Raw genomic sequence first — 15,903 nt, 5'->3', positions numbered from 1 at the left:
AAAAGCTGGAGTGGCGCGCGCTTACCCCGAAAGCCACGGCAGTTTCACTGAAGTAGTGAAAGATGGTTAGAATGATCGAGACCCGTCATATTGGAGCGTGGGCGGAGCAAGGATTGACTGCTGCGGCTGTAGTGAAAGTGAGGTAGGGGGAGGGTGTGTGTGTGTGATAGAGGTAGAAGACCCCACATGTGATGAGTTGCTAATGGTCTCGAGCCTCTGCAGGCGGATCTCAAATTGCGCGAACTTACTTTCTAGGGTTTGAGTTAGGCATGTGAATAGTGCGTTCATCTGTTGCTTGAAACGATTAGGTAGCTGCTCGGCTAGTCTTGAGAATTTGTCTTGGAGGCGTGCCTCCAGAGCTACTATTTGGGCATCGAATTTGGCCTCCAAGTTTCTGAGGTCAGCCTGATAATCGTCGTCTCAGTCCGAACAGCGCTTCTTTTTATGAGGGGGCGAGGTATGTGTGGCTGAGCTGTTTGATAACTTCGCGGTGGGCTGGGTCTGTGAGCAACTGTGATGAGGAGAGAGCAGGGTTTTGGGTTATGAGGGTCGTAAGACGGCTAACCTCCACACGCAGGGCCCGTAGCTCCTGGTCATGGGGGTCCGGGGGAGGCAGTGTGTTAGTCACTGGTATGCTGGTTCCCTTGGGCGTCTTCAGCTTGTCGGCCCATGTAGGTCGGTCGGAGCTTTTGGAGTGTCCATCTCGTAGGTTAGCAGGTTACTCAGTGCATTGGCGCTTGAATCTGGTATTGTGTGGTCTACTCGTTGCTGTGATGGTGCTTCACGCTCTAATGTGTGCCTGGTGACTTTAGGTAGGTGCCGGTGCTAGCACTCCCAGCTTCCCGACAGATGCGGCCCTTCGCAGATGATACAGACTAGAGTACATTTAGGGTTTGCTTCCTTCTGATGTAAGTGGCCACATCTGGGGCATTTTTGGCACCTAGGTTGGATACATGCATCTGTGTGGTGGCCTATGGTGGTCCGGCAGTTACTACACGTCTCGACCCTTGGTGTGTAGGGCGTGCGCTGATGCAGTCCTCCACTATAAACGATTCTCCGGGGGACTGTGGCTTGACCAAAGGTAATGAGAATGGAACGTGTGAGTCCCATTCGTCAAGCATCTAGTATGGTTTCTTGAGGGTTGCGGGCGATCAAGTTCGCGAGTAGTTCTTGTGGCTATTCTTTCCAGTAGGCATTTGTAATAACTCCTTGGACCGAGCCATCGGGGGGTGTGATGTATGTCGTCATGGCATACTCATGCTGTTCGTATGTTATTTGGTGGAGCTGCACAAGCTTGAGCGCGTCCTCTTAATTCACCGCAGACACTGTGCAAGTGTTGTAGACGGTTGAATCCAAAGGGTCAGCGTAGATGGGTCGGTCAGCTCAGCGGCCTACATGTGAGTGAGTGGCAAGGAGGTAGCGTGGCAGCAGCGTCGTAAAGCCAAGGCCTCCCTGGGAGTGGAATACCACTTTATATCCGTCTGGTGGAAGGGGTGGTAGTTGCTTGATCTTTTGTGCAGTTGTATGGAGAATGCGCAGCTGCGGCGATGAGCTCTGTAGTGCGGGAGCTCGGGCGCCCTCCGGCGTATCCCGCGACTGACTCGGCGTCTCTCGCACAGAACGATCGGCGTTCGTACCGTGGGTCATTTTTCGTGTTTCCGGTAGGTGTGCCTGGGCTCTGAGGACTTGGGTTCAGTCCCGAGGGTCATACTGGTCTGGGTCAATCGCCATACCTTGAACTTGAACCTCCATGCTGGCTTCAGGTGGGTAGGCTGCAGCGCGGCGCGTCTCAAGGCCTAGCACAGCGTTGGCGCGATATGGCTTGGTGTATGGGCCATACGGCCCTCCAGGGGCTCGCCGAAACCTCAAGAGGGGTCACTAGAAAGCACTCACCTCTACGAAGACATTCGTGTCGTTGAGGGCACTCGAAATACCAGCGATTGGCAATTTTCGCTGTCGTGGTACGGAGCCAAAGTGAAGTGCAGCCACACTCCAAGACCCCTAGCGGCCAATCTCGATCAGATTTTTCAATTGATTTATTTATTGCTTTACTTAAAAAGCTGATTTGATACACACAAATAGCTCACCAGTAAGCTCTATATGTTTTCACAAGTAGTGTCAAATTGAAGCACACATTTACAATACACTTTGGACAGCCAAACCCCATCGAGAAGTTAGAACGAAAACTATATAATGGCTCCTTGCCGCACTAAAAAAATTACTAAGAAAGCCATTAAATGTTGAAAGAGCAATGTTGTCGTAAAGGTGGCTAGAAAAGAATTCTAGCGGAACCCATACACGAAGGTACAGCACGTTTTGTAGGCTGTTGCATTAAAAGGGGGTGGTGCCATCAAGTTTGTGGCTTGTGCATTCTTTGTGCCAACGTTTTTGATTCCTCTAGGAAGCATGCTACATGTGTGATGATGTTTATTCAACAGAGAAGTCGCATTGAGGTCGCAACGGAAATAGGCCATACGGCAAGTCTGGCAAAGGTAGCACAGGTTCTCGCGCAATCAGAGTGCGGGGTTTTTCGTTCTCTTCGAAGGCGCAAACACGTTGGTGTGTATGCTCCACTACAATACCCCCCGGGGTGAAGAGTAGCCATCCTGGCGACTCGGGGAGTAGGCACAATGAGGGGGTCGTAGTAGGGCTTGAGACGGTCGACGTGTATGGTCTCGCGTCCTCGACGGTGCAAATCTGGTGATTGTGTTAGGGGCTCGATGATGTAATTCACCGGGGAGGTACATACCGGTCCATGGTTCGTACCGTGTCAATGACACGGTACGGACTATGGTATCGGGCCAGAAGTTTATCAAAAAGGCCAGGAACGTGCGGGGGCACCCAAAGCCACACAAGGGAGCCAGCACGAAACGTAGCAGCTATGTGATGAACGCTGTCATGTTGAGTCTTTTGTAGACCTTGAGCCTCACTTGTCAGAGACCGAGCCAACTGACGGCAGTATTCAGCGTATCTTGCGACTTCCGAAAGCGGGGAGCACTCAGATGCATCAGGGCAGTATGGGAGTATAGTGTCGAGTGGGTGGGAAGGTTCGCGGCTGTACAACAGAAAGAACGGGGAAAAATCGGGAGTCGCTTGCATCGCGGTGTTATAAGCGAAGGTAACAAAAGGTAATACAGCGTCCCAGTTAGTGTGGTCAGAGGAGGTTTACATCCTCAGCATGTCGCCAAGTGTACGGTTGAACCGCGCAGTGAGACCATTTGTCTGTAGATGGTATGCGGTAGATTTCCAGTGGATGATGTTGCATTCAGCGAGGGTAGCTTGGATGACCTCAGACAGGAACAGTCGACACCTATCACTGAGTACTTCCCGTGGCACACCATGGCGTAGAATGAAGCTGTGGAGAATGAAGAGTGCAACTTCGTGGGCAGTCGCTGCCGGTACAACTGCAGTCTCAGCATAGCATGTCAGATGATCGACACCGACAATAATCCACCAGTTTCCAGAGCTACTATATGGGAGGGGGCCATAGAGGTCTATACCCACGCGGTCGAATGGGCGAGCCGGGCACGGGAGCGGCTGTAACATGCCAGTAAGGTGCCATGGAAGTGTCTTGTTCTGTTGGCAAGTGGTGCAAGACTGAACGTATTTCTGCACAGAGCGATACACTCCTCGCCAGTAATATCGTTGGTGCAGCCTTTCTTAGGTTTTCAAGACACCTGTGTGAGCACTTTGGGGATCTACATGGAAATTCATGCAGATGTAGGGACAGCAAGGAGCCACTTCCAACCACCAGGCATGTAGTTGTGGCGGTACAGAATGTTGTCTCGCAGGGAAAAGTGGGCTGCTTGCCGGCGTAGCGCTCTCGTGGAAGGGACTGCAGACGGATTGGTTAGGTAGTCGAGTAACAAGGCAAGGTATGGCTCTTTACGCTGCTCCGAAAGCATGCCAGTGGTGTCAAGTGGTGACAAGGTGGTAAAAAGGGGTGACAGAGAAGCCACATCTGGGTTTAATGGCAATCGGGAAAGTGCATCGGCATCCACATGTTTGCGACCGGAACGATATACGACATGGATGTCGTATTCCTGCAATCGAAGTGCCCAACACCCCAGGTGTCCTGACGGGTCTTTCAAGGTGGACAGCCAACATAGAGCGTGGTGGTTTGTGACCACGTCGAAAGGATGGCCATAAAAGTACGGCCGAAACATTGTCAACGCCCAGATTATGGCCAAACACTCCTTCTCTGTCACAGAGTAATTCAATTCAGCCTTCTTGAGAGCGCGACTTGCATAAGCGACTACGTATTCGGCTTGGGTGCCTTTTCGTTGCGCCAAAACTGCACCAAGACCGACGCCACTTGCATCGGTGTGAATTTATGTGGCAGCAGTGGGGTCGTAGTGACTAAGAATAGGTGGTGAGGTCAGCAGGCGGCGCAGCTGGCGAAATACGTCGTCACATGCAGGTGACGCTGTTGGAAAGCAGACTCATCAAAGGTGCGATGATGGACGCGAAGTTGCGCACGAAGCGACGAAAGTAGGAGCAGAGACCAACAAAACTTCTTAGGGCTTTCAGTGATGTGGGAATTGGGAAGTCAGCGACAGCTCGAAGCTTATCGGGATCCGGAAGAACACCGTCTCTTATGATGACATGTCCCAAGGTGTTTAGTTTTCGTGCTGTGAAGTGGCACTTCTTGGTGTTAATTTGTAGGCCTGCCGAAGTTAGACACGTCAGAATCTCGTGGAGACAACCAAGATGTGTCGGGAAATCAGCTGAAAAGACTACGGTCATCCAGGTAACACAAGCAAGTTTTCCACTTGTGGGTACGCAAGATGGTATCGATCATGCGCTCAAATGTCGTAGGCGCGTTGCAGAGCTCAAATGGCATGACTTTAAACTCATATAGGCCATCCGGGGTTACAAAGGCTGTTTTAGGGCGATCACATTCAGCCATTGACACCTGCCAATACCCAGAACGCAGATCCCAGGATGTAAAGTACTCGGCACCTTGTAAACAGTCAAGAGCATCATCTATTCGTGGTAGCGGGTAGACATCTTTCTTCGTAATCTTGTTTAAGTGGCGATAGTCCACGCAAAATCGAACGGTGCCATCTTTTTTCTTTACCAGAACAACAGGTGATGACCAAGCGCTTTGAGAAGGCTGTATGACTCCACGTTTAAGCATGTCATCGTCATCTACTTGCTCCGTAATGACGCGGCGCTCTTCGGCGGAAACGCGGTAAGGACGCTGTCGCAGAAGCAAATGTGAGCCTGTGTCAATAGTATGAGTGACAGTCGTGGTGCGGCCCAAAGCAGGTTCTTGAAAGTCGAAAGAAGAACGAAATTTGTTAAAGAGAGCAACAAGTTGGCGGCGATGCGAGGGGGGAAGGTTTGCGTCAATAGCATTGTCGAAGGCTGACGAACTTGATGGCTCAGACGCATGAGTGATTGGGCAATGTGACATGGGGTTTTGTCGGCAAGAATAATATCATCGATATGGTCGACAGGTTGTACATATCATAAAGTTTCACCAGTAAGCCAATGGGGTAGTTGCAGTGGTTGTAACCAGCATTACGGTTAAATCAGACGCAATTGTAAGAACGGCAAATGGGAGAACGATGCCCTTGCGTTCAGTAAAAACCGTAAATGGCGTAAATACCACCGTGATGCCAGGTTGCGCCACACATGAAAGGCTAATAGGGACTGAAGCTTCCGGAGGCAAGGTGGTGTCATCGTCAACGATGAGTTTGCAGAGCAGAGAAGAACGGTCGGGCGATGGAAATTCACATGTTGGCACAAGGGACACTTCCACACAGGAACAATCGATGGCAGCTTCATGACATAAGAAATTCCAACCCAGGATGAGGTCATGAGAGCAAGATGGTAGAACAAAAATTGAACGACGTACCAAACGTCTTGGATGACGACGTGCGCCGTACACACAGCCGAGGGATAAATGCGTTGTGCACTAGCCGTGGACAGCACCATGCCACAGAGAGATGTGGCACTTTCTTCAGTTTCCGACAAAGTTTTGCGTTTATTACAGAAACAGTGGGCCTGGTATCAATTAAGGCTAGTGTGGCGACTCCCTCAACATCGACATGTGGCGCTCTCACTGCGATGGCCACCCGCAAGCGTCACACTGCCACTGCTGTACCCAGCAGGCGTAATCAGCGCCAGAGAGAGAACCAACGTGCGCGACGTACGCCCCCGCACGGGAGTGACGAAGAGCCCGACCATCGTGCCGAACGGAAAATGGCCATACGGCAAGTCTGGCAAGGTGGCACAGGTTCTCGCGCAATCATAGTGCGGGGTTTTTCGTTCTCTTCGAAGGCGCATACGCGTTAATGCGTATGCTCCACTACACATATTTCAATATTCGTGTATGCTTCCTAAATGTTTTGATGTTGCCCCATTTATATGAATGGCATTTGGTTTCCAATGTGCACGGTGACGTCACTGTGTAGGAAGCTTGGATACAGCCCTCAAAGCTGTGATGAATGCAGTGCTGAATCATTTACTCACACACACACACATGCACGAACAACCATCCAAATGCGTTCAAAACTCGTTGAAGTTTTTTAACAAAGAATATTAGCGTGTACAATATTATGGTAGATGCAGAGATCTTTGCGAAGTTCTGGTTTACTGAACGATGTACAACACCTTGTGACGCTTCATGCAACTACAAGTATTGGTGCGTTTCTCTGTTGTTGCCTAGTAACGGTAGAAAAAAAAATGTTTTAGAAAAGGCCACGAGTTTGGAACTACTATTTGCTGAGAATTTACACCAGGAGAGATGTGTTAGATTTCTGTTGCAATTCTGTCCTTGCCTAGGGCCGACAGGTGGCTCTGCCAACAGGTGGCCTCACTTTTATGGCTACTGTAACCCATATGCTTAAGTAAAGAAGTGTGCAAATAACTGAATTTTCTTGAGTTGCTTTTACATGTTTGTGTGGCAATGCAGAGCGCTTTGCAAAATGCAAGTAAGTTTGGCTGCTTCAGCATCACGCTGAGGAAAAATTAGTGTAGGTTCGCAGCCAATGTAGTCTTGTCGTGCGTGGTGCAGTGGAGCTGTGGGTTTGCACCTCACTCTGAATAGTCTGACATCATCAAAACTTTCGTTTTGCTTTCTACTCATTGACTCCGGTGTCTCAATCACTAGAAGGATCACTTAGGCACACTTTGGAAGTGAATTAAAATATGTTCTAAATGTTTACTGTGACTGGCATTTCATGCTGAGTGTCCTTGCATATAGAGAAAATCTACAGCAGCCTTTTTATAGCCGAAAAGTTTGGTGACACCATGCCTTTAAAAATGCACTATTTAGCAGTTTTCTTGTTATGTCAGCAACACTGTTCTGCTGCGATTACCATCAGTCCGAGTAACCTTCCGGGTGTTTCCTAGGTCACTACAGGATGCTTTGTCTGTGATCCGGCTGTGCCAATTCGGGTGTCGACGCGGTTCCAAGCACGTCTGGTGGTGTTTAACATCGAGGTTCCCCTGACAAGGGGATTCCCCGTTGTGCTCCACTACCAGAGCACCACGGAGCAGGCTTCCATCCATCGCATAATATCGCAGCTGAACAAGGTCACGGGTGAAGTGGTGCGCAACAAGCCGAGGTAGGAACTGAACGCCGCCTGCCAGTCGTGACTTTTGGTTCAGTAGTGTAGACGAGGCACTGCACTTCTTGTGATCTTAAAAGTGTATGTAGGTTATGGTAGTGTTTACAGCAGAGCTGTTATGGTTTCTGTTATCTCGTGCGTAGTCAACAAGATACTTTCATCCTCATCATTGGTCGGCACACACCGTGGCTGTCTTCACCCTCTTGACGTTCTTTGTTGGTCTACATGCTTAGTCAAGCCGGTAAGGTCAAGCTATGCTAAGATTAAGATAATTAAGACCTGACCAATTAATGTGGTACTAATTAATCTAATAAAAACTTCTGGTTAGAAACATGCTGATATCTTGCTAATTAGGCACTTAGTAATTGGGGCTGTCGCATGTTGGTGGCGCGGACGTAGCAACGACAACGAAATGGATGCTGGCGCAAGGTGGCACGCACGAGCCATCGAGTAAAACAGTTGGTTTTTGCATTCCATGTAGCAGTATCCTTCTTCCTCTACCATTCCCCTGCAGTCCTGCTGAGAGACGATGTTGCACAGTTAGAAACCAGCCTCCATCTTGTGGAGCCAAATGGCTGGGCTTTCTGGCCAAAAGTTAGGAAATTCCGGTGGTAAAAGGATGCAGAGTGCCATGGTCGTCGTGCCATAGTAACAGGCAGGTCAGAGGTTGGTTAGCTCGGTGCGTGTGTCCGGTGGAATCTTCTGGAATGTTATTCCACGGTCCAGAGTCACCACTGTAGTGGACGGGTAGAAGAAGGATGCTGCTACATTGAATGCGAAAATCAACTGTTTTATTCTATGGCTCATGCGTGCCGGCTCACACCTGCATTCACTTCGTTCTCAAAGCTGGGTGAGCACTAGCAGCACGCGACAGGGCCATGATATTTGTTATCTTGCTAATTCGATTCGGGATAATTAGGACCTAGCTAATTAAATAGGTTGGCCACAAGCTCGGCTGTTAGTCCAGCCTTGCAGCGCTAGTGTGAGCTCCCACATTTTTTTTGTCCATGTATGACATTTCGAACATTTCTTACATGTTTGCATATAGATAGTTCAAATAAAAAAAAGGAGAAAAGGGTGTAGTGCTCCAGCTTCCTTACCACTTCTTGATAACTCTTGTTCTTCAGTAGAGGCCATATAAACACATGGTAGGCATTTTGGGTGTTCAAGCAAAATAACTTTCTTTTTTTTCCTAGGCATTACCTGTTTTTTGTTTATGACTAAAGATATGTCAAGGTGTTATAACTTTCCAAATGAATATTTTGTTGTCAGTAGTGCATTGTCTTCTCTGTTTGTGCTTTTGTTTGTGTATTGTTATTACATGCCTTATTTGCTGCACTTAAACTTGACTAATGTCAAATGTCGTTACAGCAAAATTGCTTCTGACATTAATTGCTATATTAAAGAATTTGTTGTAAGCATGTACTCTTAACACAGTATTAACAGAATGACTACTTTTAATTTACTTCACTATGAATAGAACTTTGTCGCAGTCAAATATTGTAACGAAGTGGCATTGAGACCCCTAAATGTTGTAACTGTACATATAAAAATTGGCTATAAGAAATTGGCAATCTAACTTACACGGAAATCCTGTACAAGAACGCATTATTCTAGGCGTCAAACTCATTTTAAAGAAAAATTATCTTTACCTGTCTTCTTGTATCATTTCATTCTAAGTAGAACGGAACAGCACAATGTGGTACTTTTGCGGTGGATGACCCAAAGTGACTTTTTAACCACATTTTTCAAACAAAATTTTCAGGTCATAAGTGCATTAAAAAATAAACGAGGTTGTGAATTTTTTTTAACCTTTATTTTCACTGTTTGTTTCCTTTAGAATTGTCAGCTTCATGATAATTAACTGTTCTTTCATTACAGCCTATATGTATTGCGACATCTCTTGTGTCTTCGGTTTGATTATGTGAAATGTCATATAAAAAAGAGCCGCTAACCAGCGTTTGTATTTAATTTGCTATAGCCGATAATCTGCCATATGAGTCTTCACTATAATGAGGTGCAGCTGCATGTCTGTGTTCATTGCATCAAAGTTTGTGTGTTTTTGATAATGCAGGTGTTTGGTGAAGAACACGAGTGGCCTGGTTGAAATCAAGGTGAGCCGTCCAATATGCGTGGAACTCTACAAGGAATTCAAGGAGCTCGGCCGCATCACTCTTCGGTCGGGTGGCAGCACCGTGGCCGCTGGCGTTATCACCGAGGCAAGTAATTAGCCATCCATGGACACAGGGTTGTGTTGGTGTTGTTATTTTGTCCTCCTCCTTGTTCCTACAGTGCACAGAAATTGTAAAGTGAACTTCCAACGTGTCCAAGCCTACGCTCTGTCAAATTTACTTGTTATGTGCAGCGTTTTCAGTGTCTGCATGTGTTTACTTCTTTACAGGTGATGTAATTGGTCAAAGGCCGGCATTCTACAGCCAGTGGCGATACGTGAAACAAATAGACTTTTGACTTCACAAGCACGGATGACTTTGCAGAATCACTTTGGCGAACGACGCGGCACTGGACAGAGGCTAGCAAACCCTCTACTGATGCAAGCTCTCTACAGTCAATCTGTTTTTTTTTTTTCATTTGCGTCAATTAAGGCAATAAAAAAAGTGGGGATGTGTCTGCAAGCATAACTTAGGTTTGTTGCTCTCGAAAGAAGAAATGTAACACATTTAGTGTTGCCTGGCATAGTGTGTGGCTGAAGTTAATGTACACTACATCATTTTTGTCTTTTTTTTGTAAGGTTTTTTTCTATTTGTATCTCGTATTATCACACCAGTTTCATGTCAGCACAATGGAGGACATTAACAGTGGGACGCCCTAAATAGAGCACTGAAAGGCAAAGGTAATTTCATTTTTGCTGGCGAATTTTCAGAATCAGAAGCTCCACACTTGCAGGGAGACATTTGACAAGCCACAAAAAGCACAAAATGGATATGCAGGTAGTATTAATTGATTTCGCTGGGACATCGTTGATTTTGACCTTGTGCGTAGGCCTGACTTATTACAAATAATTTGGGCTACAAGTGAAATTATTACAATTAAGCTAAATATGAATCGCTTAGTGTTATGGCAGAGCCAATGACTTCATGTGGCAAGTTTGAAAAAATTTTGTTGAGCCACTTGTGTGCCATATGCACCAAAGTGTGCCATATTGTGTTCACAGCACTGTACGAATGCAAAAACGCATCAAAAATGTCTGTATTATTATCACAATATTATGATGAAATGGTGGCGGAGGCTGTTTTGTATTACTCATTACATGATGTCATTTTTTTTTAATTATCGAGTGAAATAGTGTATGCTCTGCAGAGTGTTTTTTTCTCGAGATAGGCTGTGAATCGAGCTATTGATGCATCACAAGTGTTTATAATAATTATTCAGGTGTTAATCTAAACGTAACTTTCTTCTCCAATGTACTTTAAAGGGCCACTAAACCACCCAGAGGTCGTAATTCAGTTGTGGAGAAGTTTACACGAGTGTACGACGACCATGGACCCATGAGAATTTTTCGATATGGTGGCACAATAGCGGAGTTAGACGCGTTTGATTATTGAAACACGCCAATCACTCCTCTTGCTCTCTTCTTCGGTACCCTCCATTGCTATCCTCTCCCAAAGCCCGTTAGCCCTCACGCCGAGCACCCCTCCCAATCTCGTACAGCATACGTCATCACCAAAGCCCCACTCGAAACATTGTCTACTTAACGGTTGCTGCGACTCCGCCCTTCCGTCAACTGCATGCTTGTTGGCAAACCGCTGCTGCCGTGCCGGCTCGTGCTTATACGAACTGTTCAGTGTGGACCCCGTGTTACGGGCAGCTGAAGCCGATTCGCCAGCTCACACACGGGGTAACACGATGGACAACAACACAGCATGAACAGCTGCTTACAGACTTACTGGAATTCGTAGGTTCTTGCTCAACCAATCACAGCATCAATGTGCTGTGCGTCGGAGATTCAAGTTATAAGCGTCACGCGGAGGCCCGAAAGGTCCAGAGAGGAGGAGGGATTGTTTCCTTGAATTTGCAGTGGGCTGGCGTCTCGTAGTGCTGCCACGTGTAGAATTGTGGGCATTCTGCACACGATGCGCATGTTTACTTTAAATGTTAGAAAAATATATTGGAGATGGTCTAGCAGCCCTTCAAAATGTGATAGCAGTGACTCCACAGCGCCCCCAGTTACAAAACTTTTGTGCTCCAAAATGAAAATATTGCTGCCCCAGAAACTGCTCTAAATCAGAAGTACTCGGTTGCATCACTGGAAGCTTTGAAATGTTTGTTATTGCACCAACATTAATATGCTAAGCTTTTGTTTGTGAAATTAAAAAATGAAGCTCTGACCCTCATTCTCTCTTTCACTAATGAACTTATAGCCATAAGACATAATGGCGATGGATTCTCAATTTACCAGTCTAAGCTGATTTGGAATTTTACTTTAATGTCACAATGGTGTTGACTCGGGCTAGTGAAGATAACAGCGCAAAAGGCGACGGACTGAGACAGACAGGTTTTTGTGTCTCCGTGTGTTAGTCCGTCATTTCTCGCGCTGTTGTTTCCACGATAACTTTAATGTCACCTTAAAATTTAATGCCATTCATGGGTGCCACATGGATATGCTTTGCAGCATTAAAGCTTAATACCACGTTCAGAGATGTTCTTGGAGCGCCCCGTCACAGTTTCGGTTTCAAAGGGCGTCGAGCTGGGCAGGCGCAGTTCCGGTAGCAAAGTAAACACAGCTGGCCACGTGACCATGCGAAACTGCGACGTGGCGGTGCGCGCAGAGAAAGCATGTGTGAGCGGCCGCCGGACTGACAGCCAGCTCAGTCATCACACGTAAAGCGGCAGGCTTGGAGGAAGAAATTGCAGGTAGTGCAAGCGCAAGGCGCGTGCCAGCAATCAGCCAATACAAACTCATGACGTAGGTTTGTTTACACTCCCGCTGTGTTGATGTTGGCATCGAGAGAGGCTCCGCATCTCGTTCAGTCGCGTGGCGTGCACAATAAAATTGATTTTATGTTCTAGACTACATTTGCCCTTGATATTTCGCAGATGTTGTAGAAGTCTCGTTGTGTAAATCTATCATACTCATTATCTTTCCTTCGAAATTTTGTGTCAGTGCTGCTTGAAGGCCATAAACATTTAGGTGCCTTAAACCTTGCAATGTGGCTTGGGCCTTTGAGCCAACTGTGAATAAAAGAGTGCAACTATTGTCTCTTGCTTGAGCTTTGCAATTCCTACATTTGCGATGTTTGCTGAAGAGGGAAACTTGACCTCTCATGTTCTTATGAATCTTGATGTAAAATTCCATGGTTCATCTACACATATAACTAGTTGAGCAATATTCAATAAAAAAACATTGCTTTTCAACCAGACATGCTATCACAAAGTACTGTTTTACGAAATGAACAGCAACATAAGTGCAAGTTTTGTGATCCTATCGATAATGCTACCGTTCTTTAGTGTCTTGTAACCACCCAAAACCACAATACTATCGTGAAGCACACTACAGTGGAGGATTCCGTGGTTAGTTTTGAGGATCTGGAATTCTTTAATGGGCACCTATACCCAAGGACAGTCACACGCATATGCATAGGCGTGCACAGGGTTTTCAGTTGGGGATGCTAAATGCCATCATGGCAGCCCCCAAACCACAAAAAGGCTGTCTGGACTGCAAAACATTCGGCGAGGGCAGAGCCATGCACTAGGCAAAGGGGCTTCCTGGTTAAGACAAACTGTGCTGGCATTGTCTTCATCTGTCCATTTATCCGTTAAGCCAAACTGTTGATTACAGCATACCGTGTGGCACCTGCTGATGAGTGTCATTACAGAAGTGGCCATATTCAGTGAAATCTGCTTGTGTTAGCACCTGCACATTTCAGTAAGTGAAGGTCATCATCCCAAGGTAAAAGGTGGGTCATCATCCCAAGGTGAAAATGGTGCGTAGGCTATGTGCCTACGCACCATTTTCCATTCCTTATTGCTTGCAAAAAAACATCTATATCTAATCACAGAGCTGACAGGGTGCAACTGCTAGGCCGCACTCTTCGTGATAATTTTGCAGTCGAGCAAGAGGGCAGACAGGTAAAGCAGCCCTACTATTGCCGCCAAGAGATTTTTGTTTTTGCTAGAAGACACTGACCACAGCACCATGGTGTGTGCTTCCTTCGTCCTGGTTTGTTATAATTACGAACCAATCAGCAAAAATGTGCACCCACATTTATGCATTTAATTATGGACCATGAAAATGTCCACCGATTGGAACCACTACAAGTCAGCCACTGAAATAAGCACAGTGGCCAAACACTCCAGTCTCGTATGGTAAAACTATTTATTAACAAAACCTCTCTGACAAAGTCGCACTTTGTGTTGCCTCTGAAACCACCCTCGGTCTATTGGCAGGGGAGGCACCCTGGAATGGCTAGGCACAGTTCCTCACTACCTCTTCACTGCTGGAACGTCGCCATGAAGTCCGTGACGACCTTCTTGAGCTTTGCATCAGTCTCGTCGCTGATCTTGCCCTCTGTGGCAATGGTGGCCAAGAGGTCCTTCTGCGTGGCTTTGATGTGCTGCAGGAACTCTTGCTCAAAGCGGTTGATGTTAGAGGGGTCCATCTTGTCGAGGTAGCCGCGCACGCCCGTGTAGATGACCGCCACCTGCTCCTCAATGGCCATCGGGTTGTACTGGCCCTGCTTCAGGAGCTCCGTCAGACGGACTCCCCGGTTGAGCAGTTGCTGCGTGGCGGCGTCGAGGTCCGAGCCAAACTGTGCGAATGCAGCCACCTCTCGGTACTGCGCCAACTCGAGCTTCATGGAACCGGCAACCTGCTTCATGGCCCTGGTTTGGGCGGCCGACCCTACACGACTGACGGACAGGCCCACGTTGATGGCGGGCCGGATGCCTTTGTAGAAGAGTTCAGTTTCCAGAAAGATCTGGCCATCTGTGATGGAGATAACATTGGTCGGGATGTAGGCGGACACGTCGCCGGCCTGGGTTTCGATGACTGGAAGAGCAGTGAGGGAGCCAGCTCCGAAGGAGTCGTTCATCTTGGCAGCACGCTCCAGAAGACGCGAGTGGAGGTAAAACACGTCTCCTGGGTAGGCCTCACGACCGGGAGGTCGCCTTAGCAGTAGAGACATCTGACGGTAGGCGACAGCCTGCTTGGACAAGTCGTCGTAGATGATGAGGCCGTGCATCCCGTTGTCCCTGAAGTACTCGCCCATGGCGCACCCGGCGTAAGGAGCCAGGTACTGCAGCGGGGCGGCGTCCGATGCCGTTGCACTGACAATGATTGTGTACTTCATGGCGTCGGCGCCCGTGAGCCGCTTGACGATCTGCGCGACGGTACTTCTCTTCTGTCCGATGGCGACGTAGATACAGTACAGTTTCTTCTTCTCGTCCGAGCCTTCGTTGAAGCGTTTCTGGTTGATGATGGCATCGATGGCGATGGCGGTCTTGCCCGTCTGACGGTCGCCAATGATGAGCTCACGCTGACCACGACCGATGGGCACCAGGCTGTCTACAGCCTTGATGCCCGTCAGCATGGGCTCCTTGACGGAGATTCGGGGGATGATGCCGGGCGCCTTGACTCCGACGCGGGCCCTGCCCTTGCAGGCCACGGGTCCTTTGCCGTCGATTGGGTTGCCCAGGGCGTCCACGACGCGACCCAGAAGTTCGGGTCCGACCGGCACGTCGACGATGGCACCTGTCCGCTTGACAATGTCACCTTCCTTGATGAGCTTGTCGTTACCGAACACGACGATACCGACGTTGTCGGGCTCCAAGTTCAAGGCCATGCCCTTAAGGCCGCTGGAGAACTCCACCATCTCCTCGGCCTGGATGTTCTTGAGTCCGTAGACGCGGGCGATACCGTCACCGATGGACAGAACGCGTCCGGTCTCCTCCAAATTGGCCGTGGTCGCCTGGCCCAGGACGCGTTCCTCCAAGATGGAGGACACCTCTGCGGCACCGGGACCGGCTGACACACATTTCGTAGTGGAAAAGTGTCGAGCGACGTACGAACTCACGCCAGTGCAGCGCGTCGGGTACTTGGCAACGCCCCGGACCAGTTGTTTGGCGAATGCGCCGGTAAACCTTGCAGAAACGAAAGCCATCTCACAGCTCGAAGGTGCCTTGAGGTGTGAGCAATGTCGGTGAGGACTGGCCGAGAAAAAGCCTCGATGGCAGTGCGCCCTAGGCACGCGTTAGTCCCGTCAATAAATGCCTAGGTGACCCAAAGTATTCCGCATAAATTTTATTTTATAAAAAAAATAATCTCAGTAGTTCTGTTGTATGCGTGGCACGTTTAGGGGACAATTTT

The 15,903-nt window shown here is 48.1% G+C and overlaps 2 protein-coding genes across 4 annotated transcripts in view; one reads left to right on the top strand and one right to left on the bottom strand.

Annotated features, from left to right (window-relative positions):
• Positions 1 to 10,219, top strand: part of HBS1 (translation elongation factor EF-1alpha (GTPase) HBS1) — a 43,710-nt gene extending 33,491 nt beyond the window's left edge. For 2 of the 3 annotated variants that reach the window (XM_075873454.1, XM_075873452.1), the window contains 2 exons: positions 7,363 to 7,577; positions 9,655 to 9,811. In XM_075873454.1, coding sequence (XP_075729569.1) covers positions 7,363 to 7,577; positions 9,655 to 9,811 — 372 coding nt within the window. Of the gene's footprint in view, positions 1 to 7,362; positions 7,578 to 9,654; positions 9,812 to 9,981 lie in introns of those variants that run through there. The other variant, XM_075873453.1, reaches the window with a different exon arrangement.
• A 3,681-nt stretch (positions 10,220 to 13,900) lies between these two features.
• Positions 13,901 to 15,771, bottom strand: LOC119163704 (ATP synthase F(1) complex subunit alpha, mitochondrial). The gene has a single exon (XM_037415768.2). It carries the CDS (start codon positions 15,695 to 15,697, stop codon positions 14,030 to 14,032), a length of 1,668 nt encoding a protein of 555 aa, XP_037271665.1. The 5' UTR covers positions 15,698 to 15,771; the 3' UTR covers positions 13,901 to 14,029.
• Positions 15,772 to 15,903: the final 132 nt, after the last annotated feature.

The sequence above is a fragment of the Rhipicephalus microplus genome, chromosome 9 (assembly GCF_043290135.1).
Source record: "Rhipicephalus microplus isolate Deutch F79 chromosome 9, USDA_Rmic, whole genome shotgun sequence".
NCBI classification, from domain to species: Eukaryota; Metazoa; Arthropoda; class Arachnida; order Ixodida; family Ixodidae; genus Rhipicephalus; species Rhipicephalus microplus.
This window is presented reverse-complemented; position numbering and strand designations above follow the sequence as displayed.